The 21,287-nt window shown below is 32.9% G+C and overlaps 3 protein-coding genes across 3 annotated transcripts; all 3 read right to left on the reverse strand.

Annotated features, from left to right (window-relative positions):
* Positions 1–1,977: 1,977 nt before the first annotated feature.
* On the reverse strand, positions 1,978–8,635 carry LOC107415151 (uncharacterized). Its single transcript, XM_016023440.4, is given in 6 exon segments — positions 1,978–3,321; positions 3,478–3,718; positions 3,720–4,407; positions 6,239–6,248; positions 6,839–7,453; positions 7,689–8,635. Coding segments are annotated over 6 exon segments (3,072 nt in total). The 5' UTR covers positions 8,580–8,635; the 3' UTR covers positions 1,978–2,694.
* Positions 8,636–12,289: 3,654 nt separating this feature from the next.
* On the reverse strand, positions 12,290–14,405 carry LOC107415142 (desmethyl-deoxy-podophyllotoxin synthase-like). The gene is made up of 2 exons (XM_025075076.3): positions 13,366–14,405; positions 12,290–13,161 (listed from the first exon to the last, which is right to left on the reverse strand). Exons 1-2 carry the CDS (start codon positions 14,257–14,259, stop codon positions 12,535–12,537), a joined length of 1,521 nt encoding a protein of 506 aa, XP_024930844.3. The 5' UTR covers positions 14,260–14,405; the 3' UTR covers positions 12,290–12,534.
* A 131-nt stretch (positions 14,406–14,536) lies between these two features.
* On the reverse strand, positions 14,537–15,961 carry LOC107415427 (serine acetyltransferase 1, chloroplastic-like). The gene has a single exon (XM_016023751.4). It carries the CDS (start codon positions 15,778–15,780, stop codon positions 14,851–14,853), a length of 930 nt encoding a protein of 309 aa, XP_015879237.1. The 5' UTR covers positions 15,781–15,961; the 3' UTR covers positions 14,537–14,850.
* Between the last annotated feature and the right edge of the window lie 5,326 nt (positions 15,962–21,287).

A 21,287-nucleotide genomic window follows, 5' to 3' on the forward strand; every position in this document is an offset into this window, starting at 1 on the left:
TGCTTTCATTTGATTTATGTTTTTCTCTAACATTCCCCTTCAAATGTAGGCCTCCCCTCTTTTAGGTTTTTTTTTCTTGTCCTTACATGTGTTTTTAATTTATTATTTATTTTGGGTGGAGTTGTTGAGTTTTGAACTCAGAACTTCTTGGATGTTTGACTTTGATACCATATTAAATTACTATTTATCCTAAAAGTTTAAGGTTATAAAAAGTAGACTTTCATTTGTTTTATATTTTTCTCAAACATATCCTACATTGTTTTTCTTTAGCCACCAATAAGAAGTCTAATTAGTTGGACAAGTAGGCCAGGAGTCCGACCTCAAAGTGCCTTGATTAATTAGCAAAGCTATATGAAAGATTTATCATTTCTATGGGATTAAGTCCCGAGTTATTGTCCATTAGAAAAAAAAAAAAAAATGAAACGATGAAATTATGAAAGTAAATATTTCTGCATTTCAAATCATTATCATTTGATTCGGATCTGTTTTAAAAAAGTTGAGACATTTCCAATATTAGAATCCCAATCTAAATTCACAATCGTAGGGCAAATTAGATAAAGCAGTGCTAATGTATTTTAATTAGTTTAATGAGCGTACGCCAAATCGTTTTAATTTGAAGCCATGACCCAATCACATGCATGTAGTCAATTCATCCAAGACTTTAAATAAATTATGACGATCGTTTTTGGCTAAATGAATTATGGTCATTTAAAGAAATTATAATTTAGATCCGAACCACACGATTACCAATTAGCTAAAAGATTAATTAAGAAAATTAAGTGATGAGATTTGAAATACGAAGGCAAGGAAAAGTGAAAGAAAGGTTGACATAATATATATAGTTGATATAATGTTATAGCATTTTCTAGGCAGTTTAAATTAATATTACCTGAAAATTTGATTATATCAAATAGTAGGGTCGATCAAACAAGTACTGGCAAGAAGAAGAAGACAAAGGAGGAGACAGCCTCCAGCCCCTAGGGTAAAGATTTTCTTAGTCAATTGGCCGCCAGGTTGATGTGTTTCTTACACTTCTTTGTGATAAAATATAGCACAGTATGTGTAAAGCTCCAATGGAAGAAAATAAAATCGAGCGGAATCCCGGTAATGTCTTTTTCATATAAAACTTTTGGTGACAACATGGTAAAACCTTTAAATTTTAGTCCAATAAAACATTGCCATGTTCATTAATTACAAACTAATTTTATAATACGCCTTGCCACATAATAAAATCCCAGATTAATGATATTCCTTCCTAGTACCGCCTCTGGAGCATATACTGCTGACCATTAAATATATACTAGCTAGTCAAAATGGCGATGCATCCTAAGCATCTCTCATGTTTAATTATTTATGGTTCATAATGCTAAAGTAAGTTTACGAAATAAAATTTTTGTTTAATTTATCTGAGATTTTTTTATCAGGTCCAGTTGATTGTGTTTAGGTTATATATTAATTAATTTATCTAATAAAATGTTATATATAGATTTTTACTTCCAAAAAGTAAAAAGCAGTTTAGGTAGAAGTCAATAGGACCTACCACCCTATTAACTTTCATTAATCTGTGACCATTGCCATTAGCAATGTGATCTACTTTATCAAACATCAAATAATGACACCAGTTACCATATGGTAAACTATTTGCCATGTCAATTTCTAAGTGTTGAAATCAGTGATCAAAGGAAACGAAGCGTCGAAGGTTATAAGGTTTTTGTGGATGCTAATGTGCTGTAGACAAATTGACTTTACCCAAGTTATATTATCATGGTTTATTAACTCAACTCTAGTTAATCTAACCATCATGTTTGTCTAAGTTTGACAATTGTATGAATGGGATGTAAATCTAGAAACATCCAAAATTTACTTTTTCATGTTCACATTGTTACTGATCATGTAGTGGGTTTATTTTATATGATGTAAGACAGTCAGTAAAAACTGAGTGAAATAGAATATGAAACAAAAAGGTAGACAAGTCTTCGGATAATTCTTGACAAAATTCGACACATTTCAAAAGTTCTCGTCAAAAACTCTCATTCTTTATACACTTTGAAGCCTATCGAAACAAACTCTTCCTCCCCTGTTTTCTTCTTCTTGCCGTGAGAAGTGTCCAGCTGCTGCAATATATTTGTATCTACTTATTTCCTCTGCAGATCACACTTTGCTATCCGTAAAGCCAACAGTTTTAAACTTCAGGTTTCTAAACAGTGTTGTTTCAGCCTACTGTTTTTACAACTTCAAGTAAAGCTGTGCATTTTGTCAATAACAGATGGGAAATCAGTTATACCAAATTCGAAGGCTTATAAACAATGCTGAAGTCTTCATCGGCAATACAGAACAGTCTTTTGAGATCTGTAATTCTTTTCTTTAAGTTCGTTTTCAGTTTTACTTAGTATTTCTTAATTTCCACTACTAAGTAATCAGAAAGCAGACAGGGAAAACAAAACATAAACAGAAAGTGTATGTTGGAGAGGCTCCCTTAGAAGTCAACTAGCTAATAGCTACATGACATGATAAGTGATCACAAAATATCAAGAAAACAAAAGGGGGACGGGGGGAATTATTGTCTAACATAAGGTTAGCAATGTCAATGTAGTAGATCAATTTTATACACACGTATATATATATATATACACACATATATATATATATATGTATGTATGTATATATATATATGTACTTGTATATATTATTCATTCAGCAAAGTGAAGGAGTACTAAAAGGGGTGGTCATCATATACAAATTGTTTTTCATTCCAGCACTAGCTCCAAATGTTTCAGTCATGTCTAGATTCTCTGGTTGTATTCCATTGGGAAGTTGCCAGTTGAAGTGGTAGAGTAGATTAGCAAGAGGAAGTTCTATATTTGCCATTGCAAATGCTATGCCAGGACATATTCTTCTTCCTGCTCCAAAAGGAATATATTCAAAGTCTGTCCCCTTATAATCAATGGAGTTTCCATCAAATCTCTCCGGTATGAAACTCTCAGCATCATTCCAATACTCTGGATCTCTTCCAATCCCCCATGCATTCACGACGACTCTAGTTTTGAGAGGGATTTCATAGCCATCGATTTTGCAAGCTTCTCTGCATTCTCTAGGGAGTAACAGTGGAGCTGGAGGGTGTAGCCTTAGAGTTTCTTTGATCACCAGCTTCAAATAGCTCAATTTCTGAATTTCTTTCTCATGGATTAGCCTTTTGTTTCCTTGGCAGAGTTTTCTTACCTCAGCTTGTGCTTTCTCCATCACTTGTGGGTTTTTCATCATTTCTCCCATTGCCCACACCATTGTTGTTGATGAACTATCAGTTCCAGCACTAAAAATGCCCTGCATTACATACATTAATTGTTTAGTAAAATACATTCGGAATCAGATCCCATAAACAGGAGAAAAGTCGATATAAATATGTACATTTTCAATGAGGTTAATTTGTGCAAGATAGTGAGCTAGTTTTACAAATAGCAGGCAGAAAATTATACAAACCCCAATCATAGCTTTTATACTGTTGGTTGTGATAGGAACTTCGAGGCTGCCACTTTGCTGAATTAGTAGTAGAACATCGACGAGATCTGCCTCCCTCTGACTTTGATCCTCACTATTGCTTACTGTAATCAAGTTCTGTCTGTGTTCACTAATGATACTTTCAAGGATCCGGTCAGCCTCGCTGTGAATCTTCTCTAACTTAGCTCTAGTCCGGCTTATCATTCGCAGAAATTTACTTGAATTCAGCTAAGTCAAAACCCCCTGCTAACGATATTGCTTCCTCCGCCAACGATACAAAGGCAATTTGGTCTCGGAGTTTGTTACCAAATGCTGTTCTACATGTTATGGAACTTGTTAAGGAGTAAATCTTTTCAGTAAAATTGATCAATCCCTCAGACGATTGAATTGACTGAATAAGATTCCAAACCTCATCTTCTCGAATAGAAGAGAAAGACTGAACCCTCTTGATGCTTAGGAGCTCTACAACGGCAACTTTTCTCATCTGCCTCCAGTATTCACCATATGGGGAAAAGCCAACGTCCAAGCCACCATAGGTCAAGATTTCAGGGGCCAGAAGTTGTGGTCTCTGAGAGAAGGAAAGATCATGGGTCTTGAAGATCTCTGAGGCCATTCTTGGGGATGAAACAATTACCAGAGAAACTTGTCCGAGTTGTAGGTGCATGAGAGGTCCATGTCTCCTGGCTAGTTCTCGAAGAGCACGGTGTGGCAGAGAGCCTACCAAGTTGTGTAAGTTCCCTATAAGAGGTAGCTTCCATGGACCTGGGAGGAGGATTTTAGGATTGGTTTTCTTGGCAGAACTGCGTAGTTTGACCAACCAGAAAGAGGAGAAGAGTATGAGGAAAATTGTTAAGGATATTGAATATTGGAGCTCCATGGCTAGAAACTTTGGAAACGCAGAACTCTTTGTTTCTTACTGGAAAGTACTTGCTCAAGTTGGTCATGTGACCAGGTTGGTCGGCTTGGAGATGCCAAATATGGTCAGTGACCGTGAGAGTTTTAATTATTTAAGTAAAGAGAAGCTACTCCGAAGGACTATAAATTTTGTTTAACTATAGAGCATTATCATAACTATTGCATACATTATGGAATATATAAATTAATAAAACTAATACATGAGAGATTAAATCAACGCGTGCAATTAATTGGTCCCGGATCTCAATCCTAACAAATGCACGACTTGGTACAGTTTCACAAAATAGTCAACGCCTCTACCATAGAAAGCCCAATATTATTATTTTTCTATTATTGTTCTTTTCTTCTTCCCCATCCAGCTCCTAAATTCCCTACCCTTTTTAAAAATTGTAAAACGTTTAAAAATTGTTATCAATCTATTATACAAAATGATAATTTTTAAAAAATTATCATAAAAATTCACATGATAAAAAATATGAATATCCATATCATAAAATACACAGACACACACACACACACATATATATATATATATATATATATACAAGAATTCAAATATTGTTAATATAGTTAATGAAGTTAATATCATTACATGTATACTTTGATTTGAAAGGATGATTTTTCTTTGTTGCTGTAATTTGAAAGGATTAGATGATTAATTAGACCAATAATAATAATTTGTTTATTCAACTGTCTGACATGGTTATGTCTAGAATTTATTCCTACTCGTAGCCGCAAATTAAGACTACCACAAAAGCAATTGTAATATAATAACTTAATCCTAGTTTTTGTATGATCTTATATTAAATTGAACTTTATTGAATTTATACGGTTGTTCTTTGTTTTGTAATAATAATATTCTATTAGTATTATTGGTTAAATTTTAAAGAAATAGAGTTCTGGAACAGTATTCTGAAGGATAACCCATAAATATATTATTTAATAGTTTATCAACGTTATTCAAGGTTAACTTTACAATACCTAGGGATATCATAATCATCAAACTTTCATATACCTTTTTTTTCTTTTTTTTATTGTTCTTATCATTTGCACAATACAAGTAAAAAAATATCAGAAATATTAGATAATTTCACACGCCTTGCCTGCAAACTATTTCTACTTTTTTCTTGGGATAATTTCACAATTTTGTTAATTTTATATGTTTTAACAAAAAAATAAAACACAATACCACGTCGCACCAAACAATATATAATAAATATTAATACAATATAAGATAATATAATGCATTTCAATATCATACAACATAATTAATACAATATAATCACGCACAAACTTGTCGTAAAAGCAATTCTAATAATAATGTTTCAAAGATGTCGTTTGATCTTATATTAAATTAAAGTTTGTTGAATTTTGTAGGATTTTTAGACAAAAAACATAGCAAAATGAAAGAAAAAAAAGAAGCTTTTTCTGTTGTGAAATTTTTTTTCATTCATTTCTGGACAAAAATATATAAACACGAGCTTATAACAGTAAATTATCTACTTTTCATCTACTATTACAGTAATCATACCATCAAAAGACAAGTCATACTTTGACTACCTAATACAACAATGTTTTACCAAAAAGCTGATTATAAAATAACTAAACATTAAAAAAGAACTAAAACACCAACAAAAATATCATTGCACTAACAAATTTATACGGTAAAAAATAGAATTTTGGAAAAATCCTTTGGAGGATAATGTATTTATTACGTTATAGTTTTATACACGGTCAACGTTCTGACAGAGAAGAGAAAGAGAGAGAGAGAGAGAGAGAGAGAGAGAGTGTGTGTTTACTGTAGCTTAGGATATCATAATCAACAAACCTTCATAAACCTTTTAAAATATTTTTGCCCATTACAAAAGACAGAAAAAATATACAATATATATTAGAAACAAAAATAGAAATTACATATTGAATCACAAGTTCGTAACTTGGGTTTATACATATATGGGCTCTATGTGTATTTTTTGTTTTTTTTGTTTTTTTTTGTTCTTTTTGTTTTTTTTGGGTTTTTTTTTCCTCTTCTAATCTTGCAAGCTAGGTACATGGGTAAAGAAGCTGATGGATTTAGGACCTAGCTGATTATAATATGCATAGGATCATGAATAATAATTTCTCTTTGATTATGAGAATTTTACTTCAACTACTGTTTCAGTTTGTATTACATGATTAGTGAGTCCGTTGTAATCTTATAATAAATACATGTTCAAGGAATTAGAAATTAAAACGGGCATGAACAAAATAATACACAAACAGAAAGAGTACATTGGAAAGCTCTCTAGAACAGAATTTTCTAATTGCTGTCACATTACATTACAACTGTACAGAGGAAATATTTATCCATTCTTCTCCTAAGAACTATTTTCGACGACGACATAACAAGTCTAATAATATATGTTTTTGTCATTTGAATTCATGAGACTGAAGGAGTAAAAGGGGTGGCAATCAAATATAGATTGTTTTTCTTTCCAACACTAACTCCAAAGGATTCGGTCATGTCCAGTTTCTCTGGTTGCATTCCGCTGGGAAGTTGCCAGTTGAAGTGGTAGAGTAGATTAGCAAGAGGAAGCTCAACATTGGCCATCCCAAATGCTATGCCAGGACACATCCTTCTTCCTGCTCCAAAAGGAATATATTCAAAGTCTGTGCCCTTATAATCAATGGAACTTCCATCAAACCTCTCTGGTGTGAAGCTCTCAGCATCATTCCAATAGTCTGGATCTCTTCCAATCGCCCACGCATTCACGATGACTCTGGTTTTTAATGGGATTTCGTAGCCATCAATATTGCAAGCCTCCCTGCATTCTCTAGGAAGTAATAATGGAACAGGAGGGTGTAGCCTTAGAGTTTCTTTGATCACCAACTTCAAATAGCTCAATTTCTGAATATCTTTCTCGTGGATTAGACCTTTGTTTCCTTGGCAGAGTTTTCTTATCTCAGCTTGTGCCTTTTCCATCACTCTTGAGTTTTTCATCATTTCTGACATTGCCCACACCATTGTTGTTGATGAAGTATCAGTTCCAGCACTAAAAATGTCCTGCATATACGTGTATATATATATATATATATATGTATGGTAATAAATTGCGGGCTTCAGATGTATTGCATTTCAAATAACTATATATAAACTTAGAAGGAAAATAAAAAGCACCAAATTGAATACTGTTAGGGAAAAAAAATAAATAAATAAAAGCGTTTCTTTTTCTGCCAGGTTTATGCAAAGTGAGCTAGAATGTTAATTTATAGCATGTATGCAGAAAATGTACACAAACCCAAATCACCGCTTTTATGTTGTCGGTTGTGAGTGGAAATTCAATATCGCCACTTTGCTGAAATCGTAGCAGAACATCCACAAGATCTTCCTCCCACTGAGTTCCATCCTGACCATTTTTTTCTGTCATCTGCTTCTGTTTGTGTTCATTGATGATATTTTCCATAATATTGTCGGCCTTGCAGTGAACCTTCTCTATCTTATTAGCTGCTCTCCACCTTAACATTTGAACAAATTTATTTGAAGGAAATAGGTCAGCTAAATCAAATCCTCCTGCCAATGATATTCCTTCCTCTGCCAACGATATAAATTCATCTTGATTCTGGCGTTTGTGACCAAATGCTGTTCTACATGTTATGGAACTTGTTAAAGAGAAAAGCTTTCCAGTAAAATTGATTGGCCCTGCAGATGAGCGAATAGACTGAATAAGGTTCCAAACCTCATCTTCTCGTATAGAAGTAAAAGACTGAACCCTCTTAATGCTTAAAAGTTCTATAACACAAACTTTTCGTATCTGCCTCCAGTAATCTCCATATGGAGCAAAGGCAATATCTGCGCCACCAAAAGTCAACACTTGAGTGGCAAGAAGTTGAGGCCTCTGTGCGAAGCAACGGTCATGTGTTTTCATGATCTCTCTGGCCATCCTAGAGGATGATATAATTAGTTGAGAAACTTCGCCTAATTGCAGGTGCATGAAAGGTCCATGTTTCCTGGCTAGTTCTCGGAGAGCATGGTGTGGTAGTGAGCCTACCAAGTTGTGTAAATTCCCTATGACAGGTAGCTTCCATGGACCCGGAGGGAGCTTTGTTGAGGACCTGCTTTGTTTTAGCAACCAAAACAAGGAGAAAGTGATGAGGAAAATGGTGAGGGATATTGGATATTGGATCTCCATAGCTAGACAGGTTACAAAAGAAAACAGAACTCTTTCAATTTGGTATTCTGTCCAGGATTTTTGTCTTGTATATAAATGCTCTTTGGAGGAATATTATAATATAAATTACGAGATTATTATCACAATTATTGCATATTTTATTTTATAATGATTAGTGCATTTTCAATCATTATCATACCAGGAGGATTAATTAAAATACATGTCAATCTTTTCTTTTTTGTCTTCCGACGCCGGCTATTGGTCTTAAATTTCAGTGTTAACAATGTTATGACACAATTTCATTGATAGTCATTCCCTGTTTTGTTGGTGGTACCAGCTTTTACCCAAAATATATATATATATATATATATGTATAGAAAGACAGCTCACCAAACAAATTCTATGATACATTTCCATAACGTTAATACTGTTTCAATATTTATAATGAATTAAAAGGACTTCAAAAGCATATCTGAAAACCCATCTCTTTTTCTTATATAGTTTATTTATTTATGAAGAAAAATAAATTTAAAAAAAGGGGGAAGAAGTCTCGAATTAGTCTAAAAAATGTTTGTGTTAGCTAGCCACCCTATTAGTCTAGCAGGGTTTGCAACGGCAGTAGCTATGGGAGGTACTTCTTTCAAGACCACTGAACCTGCACCTATTTTAGCACCTTCACCAATCCTGATGCTCCCCAAAACTTTAGCAAGGAATGGACACAGCTTATACAAGCTGGGTTACAAGCTGGGTTGAGAGCTCCTCTGATGTTATGAGCCTAAGAGAAAATGCTTAGAAAATTTTCAGACATTTCATTCCTTGAGAGGCTTGAATTGCTCAATTTGGTAGCCAATAAATTTGCCAAGGCGCATTACCGTATGTATTGCCTACACTATTGTACAAATTAATAAAACAAACACATGGGAAAGATCTAGTGGCAGGGATGGACAGATTAAGATACAAGTCAACGTCTGCAATTGGGTCTGGATCTCAATCTTATCAAATGAATAACGTGGCACAATTTCACTAAATTGTCAAACGCCTCTTTTGTTGGGTACCAAAGAAAGCCAATAATAATAATAATACTAATAATTTCATCATTATCATCATCATCATCATCATCATCATCATCATTATTATTATTATTTTTATCATCGAGCTCCTAAACTACAAAAACAGTGCAGTTATAGCTTCTAACCTCTTTTTTTTTTTTTTTTTTTTTGGGGCACGATAAAGACTCGGCAGGGGCAATAGATGAAGTACAGACTAGTTAAGCCATTAACAAGTGAAAAAAGCGAATTACAATATTAATTTAATGCAATATATATAAATATATATATATATATATATATATATATATATATATATATATATATATATATATATATATATATATATATATATATGTGATATATACACAGACTAAAATGCAAGCATTGGCGTGCAACAAGCCGTTTAATTTTGACAAAATAATTTAGGCATGTGTAATGAAATTGATATCATTACATGTATACTTAAATTTTAAAGTATGATTTTTCTTTGTTGCTTTAATTTAGACCAACAATTATAATTTATTTATTTAACCACATCCCATGGCTATAATGTCCAGCACGTATTTCTAACTGCAAATTAAGAATATGTAAATGGCTACTAAATTTATACAATCTTCGGTTTAGCATGCAAAATTTGGTGCACTCTTTGTGCGACACCATTTTTAATGTGTATTACCAAAAAACACCATTTCCAAAGGGCTTTTTAACATAGCGTATCGATTGATAAAGCTTTGTATGCATCGGTCGTACCAGGTCAATTTTGTACCACTTCAAGTTGTTTGGTAACATGTCTTAAAAACTTCTTTCTGATTTAAAATTGGCTAGCTCACTCCTTTGACTGTTTTTTTTTTTTTTTTTTTTTTTTTTTTTTTTTTTTAAATCAAATTAAAATAAAAAAAAAATATTTATACACTGCAAAGACGCTTCTTATTCCCTTTAGATGTTTAGATTTCTGGTTGCTTCATGATAATTAGCTAAAGCTTGAAGGTAAACAATTTGGGCTTCTCCGGCAAACCTAAAGCTTGAAGCAATATTAAAATTTTTTATCTCCTTTTATAAAAATCTATAATATTATACAATATTGTACTAAATAATGTATAATATTAATACAATATAAATTAATACAATGCATTTCAATATCATATAGCATAGTTAGTACGATATAGTCATACATAAACCTGTTGTAAAAGCGATTCTAATAATAACATTGTCAAAGATTATGTTAAATCTTAATATTAAATTAAACTAAATTATTGAATTTATATAGTTGTTCTTTGTATTCCCTCAATAATATTCTATTTGTGACATTGTTTAAATTTCTAAAGAATAGAATTTTGGAAAAGTACTTTGGAGGATGAAATAAATTTATTATTCCATACTTTATACACGGTCAACTTCACTATAGCTAAGATAGAATTTTTACAGAGTACTTTGGAGGATAAAATAAATTTATAATTTTATAATTTTATATGCAGTCAACTTTACTACAGCTCTAACAACAACAATAACAACCAAATAATAATAATAATAATAATAATAATAATAATAAAATAAAATTCTTTACCATAGCTAATTGCTGGCCTGTGTGCGATAGTACAAAGATCCAGTTAGGGCTTCCAAAATATATATTTTTTAAGTATTTTTTAATTTTTTAAAATATTTAAAATAGTTTTAAAAAAATTGAAATGTTAAATGTTCTAGTAAAAATAATAGAGAGACATGGCCCTTTTATTATTTTAAGTTTTTTTACTGACCACCAATTAATATTTTGAAATGAAATTATAATTTTTCAATAAAATAAAATAAAATTACAACCATAATTATTTTTTTCTTCAATAAATTTATAATTTTGGATGTGAATGTTATTTATTGAATATATTTATAATTTTGGATGTGAATGTTATTTATTGAATATATACAACACATGAATGATAAATCTCTTTCCGACTCTTATCCTTATCATATAAATCTTTCTAATTATCTTTCAATTTTTCCCATCTGAAATCCAACTTTGCTCTTAAATCTCCATTATTTTTTGGATGAATTATACAGAGATCAACTCATGAAGTTACCTCTCTCAAAAGCCCTCAAGGCTCAAGGTATGTATACGTCTATAGCATATATGGTTTTTATTGTCATATCATAAATTATATACATATGTATCTATACACCTATAGCGAATGTAGTTTTTATTTTCATATCATAAATTATATACATATAGTGTTTAGAATTAATTATAAAAATAATGTTTCACGAACAAAGTTGTTCAATATGTGACTAAAAATTTGGCTTAAGGCCCCATATCCCAAGACTAGTCATGTATAATAGCTTAAGATATCATGGCTATCGCACTTTCATGTACCTTTTAAAAAATTCTTGTACATTACACAAGCCAAATAATATATATATATATATATATATATATAATATTAGAAACTAAAAATTATATATGCTCATTGAATCGCAAGATCGTATATAACTTATGTATATTACATGTTATTTTTTTTTTATTTTTTATTTTTTTATTTTTTTATAAAAAAAAATAGTTATGAGAATTTTACTTCCAGTGCTGTTTCAGTTTGTATTATATGATAAGCATAATAATTTCTCTTTAATTAATTATGAGAATTTTTTTCAAGTACTGTTTCAGTTTGTAGTACATGATAAATAAGTCCATTGTAATCTTATAATGAATACATGTTCAAGGAATTAGAGATTAAAACATGCATGAAAAAAAATAAAATACAAGCCGAAAGGGTTCATCGGAAGGTCTCTAGACTAGAATTTTAACTGCTATTACATTATAATTGTATGTGAGAAGGATATGTATCTATCTATTGTTCTTCTTAGAACTATTTTCAAGCTTATAATCGACGGCATAATGACATAAATAAGACGTCTAATAATTTGTGTTTCGTCGTTCAAATTCATGAGAGTGGTGAAGAGGCAAAAGGGGTGGCAATCAAATAGAGATCGTTTTTCTTTCCAACAGTAGCTCCAAACGCTTCAGTCATGTCCAGATTCTCTGGTTGTATTCCAGTGGGAAGTTTCCAGTTGAAGTGGTAGAGTAGATTAGCAAGAGGAAGCTCAACATTTGCCATCCCAAATGCTATGCCAGGACACATCCTTCTTCCTGCTCCAAAAGGAATATATTCAAAGTCTGTGCCCTTATAATCAATGGAACTTCCACCAAACCTTTCTGGTATGAAGCTTTCAGCATCATTCCAATACTCTGGATCTCTTCCAATCGCCCACGCATTCACGATGACTCTCGTTTTTAATGGGATTTCATAGCCATCAATTTTGCAGGCCTCCCTGCATTCTCTAGGAAGCAATAAGGGAACAGGAGGGTGTAGCCTTAGAGTTTCTTTGATCACCAACTTCAAATAGCTCAATTTCTGAATATCGTCCTCATGGATCAGTCTTTTATTTCCTTGGCAGAGTTTTCTTACCTCAGCTTGTGCCTTCTCCATCACTTTTGGGTGTTTCATTAATTCTGACACTGCCCACACCACTGTTGTTGATGAGGTATCAGTTCCAGCACTGAAAATGTCCTGCATATATATATAACTGATTAGAAATGTAATAACTCATAATAAATGGTGTGCTTCAAATGTTTGTTAGTGGTAGTTAGTGTTTGTTAGGCTTTGAATACAATTAAAAAAAAAAAAAAAAGATGCTTGTTTTTTTCTATGAGGTTTGTGCAGAGTGAGCTACAATACTAATTTATAGCATCTATGCAGAAGATGTACACAAACCCAAATCACAGCTTTTATGTTGTCAGTTGTGATTGCAAATTCAATACCACCACTTTGCTGAAGTCGTAACAGAACATCAACCAGATCTTCCTCCCTCGGCGTACTTTCATCCTCACCGTTTTTTTCTGTCATCTGTCTCTGTCTGTGTTCATAGATGATATTTTCCAGAATCTGATCGGCCTTGCAGTGAACCTTCTTTAACTTATTGGTTGCTCTCCACCTTATCATTTGAAGAAACTTATTTGAAGGAAAAAATTCGGCTAAATCAAATCCTCCTGTCAATGATATTCCTTCCTCTGCCAGCGATATAAATTCATCCTGATTTTGGCGTTTGTTACCAAATGCTGTTCTGCATGTTATGGAGCTTGCTAAAGAGAAAAGCTTTTCAGTAAAATTGATTGGCCCTGCAGATGAGCGAATAGTTTGAATAAGGTTCCAAACCTCATCTTCTCGAATAGAAGAAAAAGACTGAACCCTCTTGACGCTTAGAAGTTCTTTAACGCACACTTTTCGTATCTGCCTCCAGTAATCTCCATATGGAGCAAAAGCAATATCTGAGCCACCAAAAGTCAACACTTGAGTGGCAACAAGTTGAGGCCTCTGTGCGAAGCAAAGGTCATGTGTTTTCATGATCTCTCTGGCCATCCTTGGCGATGTTATAATTACTTGAGAAACTTGGCCCAATTGTAGGTGCATGAAAGGTCCATGTTTCCTGGCTAGTTCGCGGAGAGCATGGTGCGGTAGTGAACCTACCAAGTTGTGTAAATTCCCTATAACAGGTAGCTTCCAAGGACCTGGAGGGAACTTTTTTGAAAACCTGCTTTGTTTTACGAACCAAAACAAGGAGAAGATGATGAGGAAAATGGTAAGGGATAACGAATATTGGAGCTCCATAACTCAGGGAAAACAGAACTCCTGGAAATTACTTCTTCAAGTTGGTCCTCTGACCAGGATTTTTGGCATATGTATAAATCCTCTTCAGGGGGGATATAATTATAATATAAATTGTCGACTATTATCACAATTATTGCATATAAAATAGTATAATTAATACATCAAATACATGAAAGATGATTGGATATAGATGTAGAATCATTATAGAATGCTGGGAGGACTGGTTAAAATATAAATCAATCTATTTTTCTAAATTTCACAACGCCTGCAATTGGTCTGACATCTCAATCTTAACAGTGTCGTGGCAGAATTTCATTGATGGTCATTGCCTGTTACCAACTAAATAGAAAAAAGAACAGCTCACCTTACAAAATCTATTGTGTACACAGCTAGAAAGTTATCACAGTTTCACTATTTAAAAAAAATTAAATAGACTACAGAGCATATTCGAAAAACTACCTGCTTTTCTTTTTCTTATAAAGTTTATTTATATATGAAGAAAAAAATAACTTATTAAGAGAGAGAGAGAGAGAGAGAGAGAGAGAGAGGGTGAAAAAAGCCTCAAATTAGTCTACAAAATGTTTATGTGAGCTAGGCACCAATTATTCTAGCAGGGTTTCCAACAGCAGTAGCATTGGGAGGTACTTCTTTTAAGACCATTGACCCTGCACCTATTTTAGCACCTTCTCCAATTCTGATACTCCCCAAAACTTTACTTCCTGCTCCTATAAATACCCCATCACCAATCTTAGGATGCCGACGAATATGATCTCCACTGGCTTTTCCTGTTCCACCCAATGTTACATTATGCAGAATTGTAACATTATCTCCTACAATTGCTGTCTCTCCTATTACAATTCCAGTGCCGTGGTCAAGCAACAACCCACTTCCAATCTTTGCTCCGGGATGTATATCCACTGCGAAAACATCCGAAACCCTGCTCTGAATCAACAATGCCAAGGCTTTCCTACCTTGTGACCACAACTTGTGTGCTGCTCTATAAGCCTGGCATGCTTGGAAGCCTTTAAAGTTCAACAAGCAATGGACATAGCTTATACAAGCCGGGTCTCGTTCTTTTGCTGCTTTAAGGTCATCCCTCAGAGCTCTTCTGACATCATGATCCTCAGAGAAAATGCTCAGAAATGTTTCAAACAATGCATTCCTTGAGAGGCTTGAGTTGCTCAATTTCATAGCCAACAAATTTGCCAATGCAGTTTCTAGTGTCTTGTACGAGAAAATGGATGAGAAGTAGTAATTGTGCAAGAGTGGATCTTCTTGTGTATCAGCTACGGCTTCTTCTTGAATCTTCAACCACAGATCATCAATATTGATGTCTCCGGGAATGATTTCAGAAGCACAAACAGCATCCAGAATTTGCTCACCAAAACCGGGTTTGCAGGGCCAGAGAGTACACCAGAATAGAGAATTACGAGCACTGATCATATGGTAATATTGGGTACATTCCAAAAGGCATGGACTTACTGAGGTTTGGCTTCTGCAGTTTTCAATACAAGCTGCCATTTTTTCTATTGTACAGATATTTAGCAAATGGCTAAGAAATAGTATATGTAAAAGAAAGAGAAGGGTGGTAGCTTAGACTATCATTATATAATGAAGAAGATGAAGTGAGAAATGTAGTTGATCATGGGAAAGCTGAAACGGAGGTATATATAACAATTGGGGCGGCCATGGCATTGAGCAACATCCGGAAGTTTCTTTGCAGTTTAAGTATTAATTAATTATGCCCTGAAATTGGATTTGTCAATTATTAATTACTACCAATTACTGGTCAGCCAGAAGGTGACGTTTGCGGTGACGATTGTTTTAGTGGCAAAGTAGATTAATTTATTCGAGTCAAAGATTGACCAACATATATAATATATGCAATGCGTGCCCAACACTTCAGCCATATGCAAAAAGCTTATGAACTTTTATATCATATATTGATTGAAAAAAATAATAATAATAAAATAAAATAAAATAAAAAACACCATTGATCTCCATGCCGAACAACCCTAAGTCATATGAAGCAATTCGGCCCATTGCCATTTCCTCTTAGCCCAAGTCTTATTTCTTTCTATTCACATTTCACCTTACTATTTTTCTTTTTCAATTATAATTGATGAAGGATAAAATACCATTTATTTCCCTTTTTCTTGGAGAAAAAAGGACTCCTGGGATTAAAAAAAAAAAAAATCCAAATTAAGATCTAATTTTATTTCAAAAAATAATTAAATATAATTTAAATATAAATATATACTTATTGTTTATTAACATGAACCTAGAAAATCTAGTATTTATGAATTTATAACGCAACAGCCTCTGTTTCTTCCTTTTCTTTGTATTAATTTTTTATTGTTACTGTTATTATTATGTTTTTTGAATGCCTTAATTTATAAATTAATGTGAACCAAATTTGCTATTTAATGGAAATCCAAGTCAGCCCAGGAGAGCCCAAAGGTCCAGTTAATGATTGATGGCTCAGCCCAAATCTTGTTTTCTCAGGGGCGTTCTGTTCTCTTTCTCACGCCAAAAATGGGACATAGTTTTTCTTGGCCACCAAACATTAATTTCCTTTCCTAAAGAATAAAACTCAAAATTTCCAACCCCAGTTTCCTAAAGTAACAATCTAGAACAAATTTCACTTGTACGTAATTAGCATTTTTGGAAAAAAATTTCCAACATCAGGTGTCTTGTTTCCATCTCTGATTGTGCATGCATTATCATTTTCCAGATTGAAAGAAATATAATAATAATAATAATAATAATAATAATAGCTTATAGAGAACAAACAATTTTAAAAGTTTTAATGCTTGCTAAAAATTAAATAACTAAAGCAAATAAATTAGGTCTAGGCACTAAAGCAAATAAATAAGGCTGCCTAGACTTGATTTATGTTGAAGAAAACTATAATTAAACTAAAAAGAAAAGAAATATTCTAGTGTAGAAAATTGTTATAGATGTTGAGTTTTATCTTCAAAGAACAAATGAGGCTTTAGTATATAGTGAATGAGTTATCCACAAATCTTTTATTCTTCTGATGTGAGATAATTGTTAAACTTATACTTTAAAAATTAATTTTGTTTTTTTCTCCTAATTTATATGGGATAAATATTATTTTTCCATCTTCTAGTTTCCTTTTACCTAAGTCGGAAATATTGATACAAACAGTAACACCAGGCATTACAGCTTAAGCATTTCTTTTTTCACCAACATGATATCCAAATCCACAAAAAGAGCCAAAACATCCAAAAGGAGTGAATTTTTTTAGCTGAGAAATTAATACCTACTTTCGAAGTTGTCAAGACAAGTCCTATTTATTGAGGATTATTGGTTTAACTTACTCTGTAAATACCAACAAACTATTCTTCTTGTTCATGTAGCTCTCCAAATAATAAACACTTTGAGCAGGTACTACTCATGAGCTCGCTCAACTTTGGAAATCAACAATGGGTCACTCTCTCGGAAACTTATGCTTCATTGATGATGAACCTACCCAAAGGTCTATCTTTTTCCAAATTACAATTTTTTTTTTCTTTTTGAATTATAATTTTAATATTGTATGAGAGGCATTTTTGTGTGGCTAAGGATTTTAGATGTTATTATTGAGATTTTTCTTTTTTATCATGACAATAATTTCCCTCATTATCCTTTTGAACCTATGACCTCTCAGTCATACGTGCTAGTGGCTACCAACTAAGCCACCATCATTTGGTATTGAAAGTTTAACTGTTAGGTATTGAATTACGTTGGGTCATTTTTTTTTTCTTTTTTTCTTTTTTTTTTTTTTATCTAAACCCATTCATTAATTACTCTAACCTATTGCACAAAAAATTATTTATCTCACTGAACCCATTCATAACCTATTACACAACCCGTTAAACTCAATTTTAAATTTAAAATAATATAAAAAATAATTATACCAAAAATATTCAAATGAAAAAAGTCAATACAAAATTATATTTAATTAATGGTTAATAGTAAAAAAATAATAATAAATAAAATATTTTATTTACTAAGTTAAATATTAAATAGATAAATTAAAATATATTAGAAAATAATATTAATTAATATCAACATGTTGTATTGTATTACAAAAATTTCTTTCTTAACATGTTAATTAGGGGTGAGCACAAACTGAATTGGACTAACCAAACCGATCGAATAATTAGTTCGGTTCATTTTAGGCTAAAAATAACCCACACCAAGCTCATGTAAAAAACTGCTAACTTGATTAATCCTTCCAACCTAAATCAATCCAAACCATTTTGGATGCGTTTTACACTTTATTTTGGAAGAGGGGGGGGGGGGGGGGGTGTGTAGTGGGTTGTTTATTTTCAAACCCCGAGTATATGTGGTCAGGTGGTGGATTCAACAATTCTTTAACCTGTTTAAATCGATCCAATCGAATATCATTTAAAAAAAAAGAAAAAGAAATAAACCTCTTTCTATTATCCATACGCATGTATAACTAGCTCACCTCACCAATATGAAACCTAGTAGCCTCATTTTCTCTTCAAGCCACATTTTTAACCCTCTTAAATTGATCCGATCGAATATCATTTTAAAAAAAGAAGAAGAAAAAAACCGCTGTAACACCCCGTCCCAAAGTACATCGAAAATTTCTCAAATTTGACCAAGGTTGACTAAGTTTGACCGTTGTTGACCGAGAAGGAGTCAAATGTTGACTTTTTACTCTTGATGGAATTTCACATTGACCAAGGCACCGTTAAAAAGTATACATTGTTACGAGTTCATAGACTAGTAGCACGTCGAAAATGGAGCTACAGTTTGAAAATTATGAGCAAAACAAGTTGAGGTCCAAACTGTCCAAGGGATGCCGAAGTTGACTTTTTATTCATGCAAAGTTGAGCTTTGACTCATATATGGTTGTGAAGTACTCATCGATACGAGTCCTTAGACTAGTGGCACATCCGATTTGGACATGTAGTTTGAAAGTTATGGACCTGTAAAATTTTTCAAATACAGCATTATTTTAATATTATTTTTAAATATGTGAACAGTGTGCCACGTGTGACTTAATAAAAGGTGCCATGTGTCACAACGGTGAGATGCCACATGTCAACTATGGTTAAATACCATATTATTTTATTATTATTTTATACAATAATATTATTTAATTATTTTCATTTATTTTCTTTTTCTTTCTTTTTCTTTTCTTTTTTTTCTTTTTTTCTCCCTTCCCCCACGTGGGAAAAAAGACCCCAGCCCCCCGAATTCTTTTTCTTCTTATTCCTTCTTCTTCTTTCTTCTCCTTCCTTTTCCTCCTCTTGGGTCCTTGCCGTTTCTCAGATTTCGGCCACCGGACGGCAACACGGGCCGGCCACCGGTGAAGCCCAGTTCCCGATGACCCCGACCTCCAAATTTCCTGGCCAAATGCCACCGGACACGCCCAGATCGGGCCGGTGAAGTCGACGGTGGCGGGTTGAGTTTTTTGGCGATTCTCGCCGTTTCCGGCCAACCCAGTCCGGTCTTCCACCCCTCTCCCCCTATTTTGGGTCCTCTGAGTTCAAATATGGTCTCCAATTGTTTAAATTCGAAGTGGTTCACGAGTTATGAGGAGGTGAAGTTCGGTCGGTACTTCCCGGCAAATTCCGACCACCACCAGCGGAATTGGGGTCAATGGAGGCCGGTAATGCGATCCTCGTTCCACAAGCTTCAATTCGGTATATTACTCGTCAATTTTGGTTAACGTTGGTGTTAAACCCCTTGGTTACCGGGTATTATTTACCCGAATAAAATATTAATTTATTTGAGCTGTGTAATATTGTTGTTCTAGGAGCACGTGTGCATCGTGGAATTGATCCCATGGAGGATCTTGGGTTAATTGCATGCTCGAGGTGAGTGAACCACCTTCAAATTTTTTATGGGATGTTACAATATATATATATATATATATATATATATATATATATATATATATATATATATATATATATATATATATATGTTGTGTTAATTGGTTATTTGTTTGATGTGTTGAATATTTAGTAAATTTATATTTGAAATTTTGATGCCAAAATTGAATGGAATTAAATATTTGTGCATTATAAAATATTTTGGTTTTAAGGAATTTGAGATTTTGGTAATTATTATCAAATTTCATTGTCGAAATATTTCATAATTAAATATTTGGTAAATATGTTTATGTATTTGATATTAAGAGAATTCCCATCTAAATTATATTGCCAATGTATGTTGCTTTAATATATGTTTTGGTGCCAAAAGAATATATAGGGGAATTTAAAGAAATTGTGGTTTGATTTATTTTAATTATTGCTATGGTTATTATTCAATTATTGTGCAAAATTATATGAATAAATTATATATGAAATTTATGTTGTTTTAAGGAGTTGTTGATTTAAATGGATTTTGAGGATTGGAGAAAAATATTGTTTTAAAGAATTATGTTTAAAAAATATTTATGCCATTGGAAATTTGTATATTTGAGTTGATGGAAATGAAAGTTGATGGATTTGAAAATTATATAATTGTATCGATGGATTTTGTGATATGAGAAAAATTATATATATTTTCGAAGTATTTGTGCTGGCGTTATTAAAGGAAAAATGTGGGATGTGAATTTGAAAAGTGGTATAATTCCCACGGTGAATTTTGGAAAAATTTGGTATTTTAATAATAAACTTGGTTATTTGTTTTAGACGTACTCATACAGTACTGGTGTTCTGTACTGTATATGTGAATGAGCGCGCAAGTTATAATATCTCCTGTGAGTTGCCATTGGAACGAGGGTAGGCAAGTTTGATATTGGCCATAAGCCGCCCCCTTCCATGGCTGGGATGACGGTTTAAGCAGCGGTGCTGTCGGGACACCGAAGCGACCGTATGCAAGTTTCTCTCTTTAACCTCCCGTTACACGGTGCTCGGGACTCTGGGTATCGTGGGATATCACTGGTATATAGTATGGTGCGTCAAGTAACTTTCGATATTATTTCCAAATAATAATGTTTTTAAAGAGTATTTAAAATTAAAATGTATCTAATGGAA

Source organism: Ziziphus jujuba, chromosome 1 (genome assembly GCF_031755915.1).
Source record: "Ziziphus jujuba cultivar Dongzao chromosome 1, ASM3175591v1".
NCBI lineage: Eukaryota > Viridiplantae > Streptophyta > Magnoliopsida > Rosales > Rhamnaceae > Ziziphus > Ziziphus jujuba.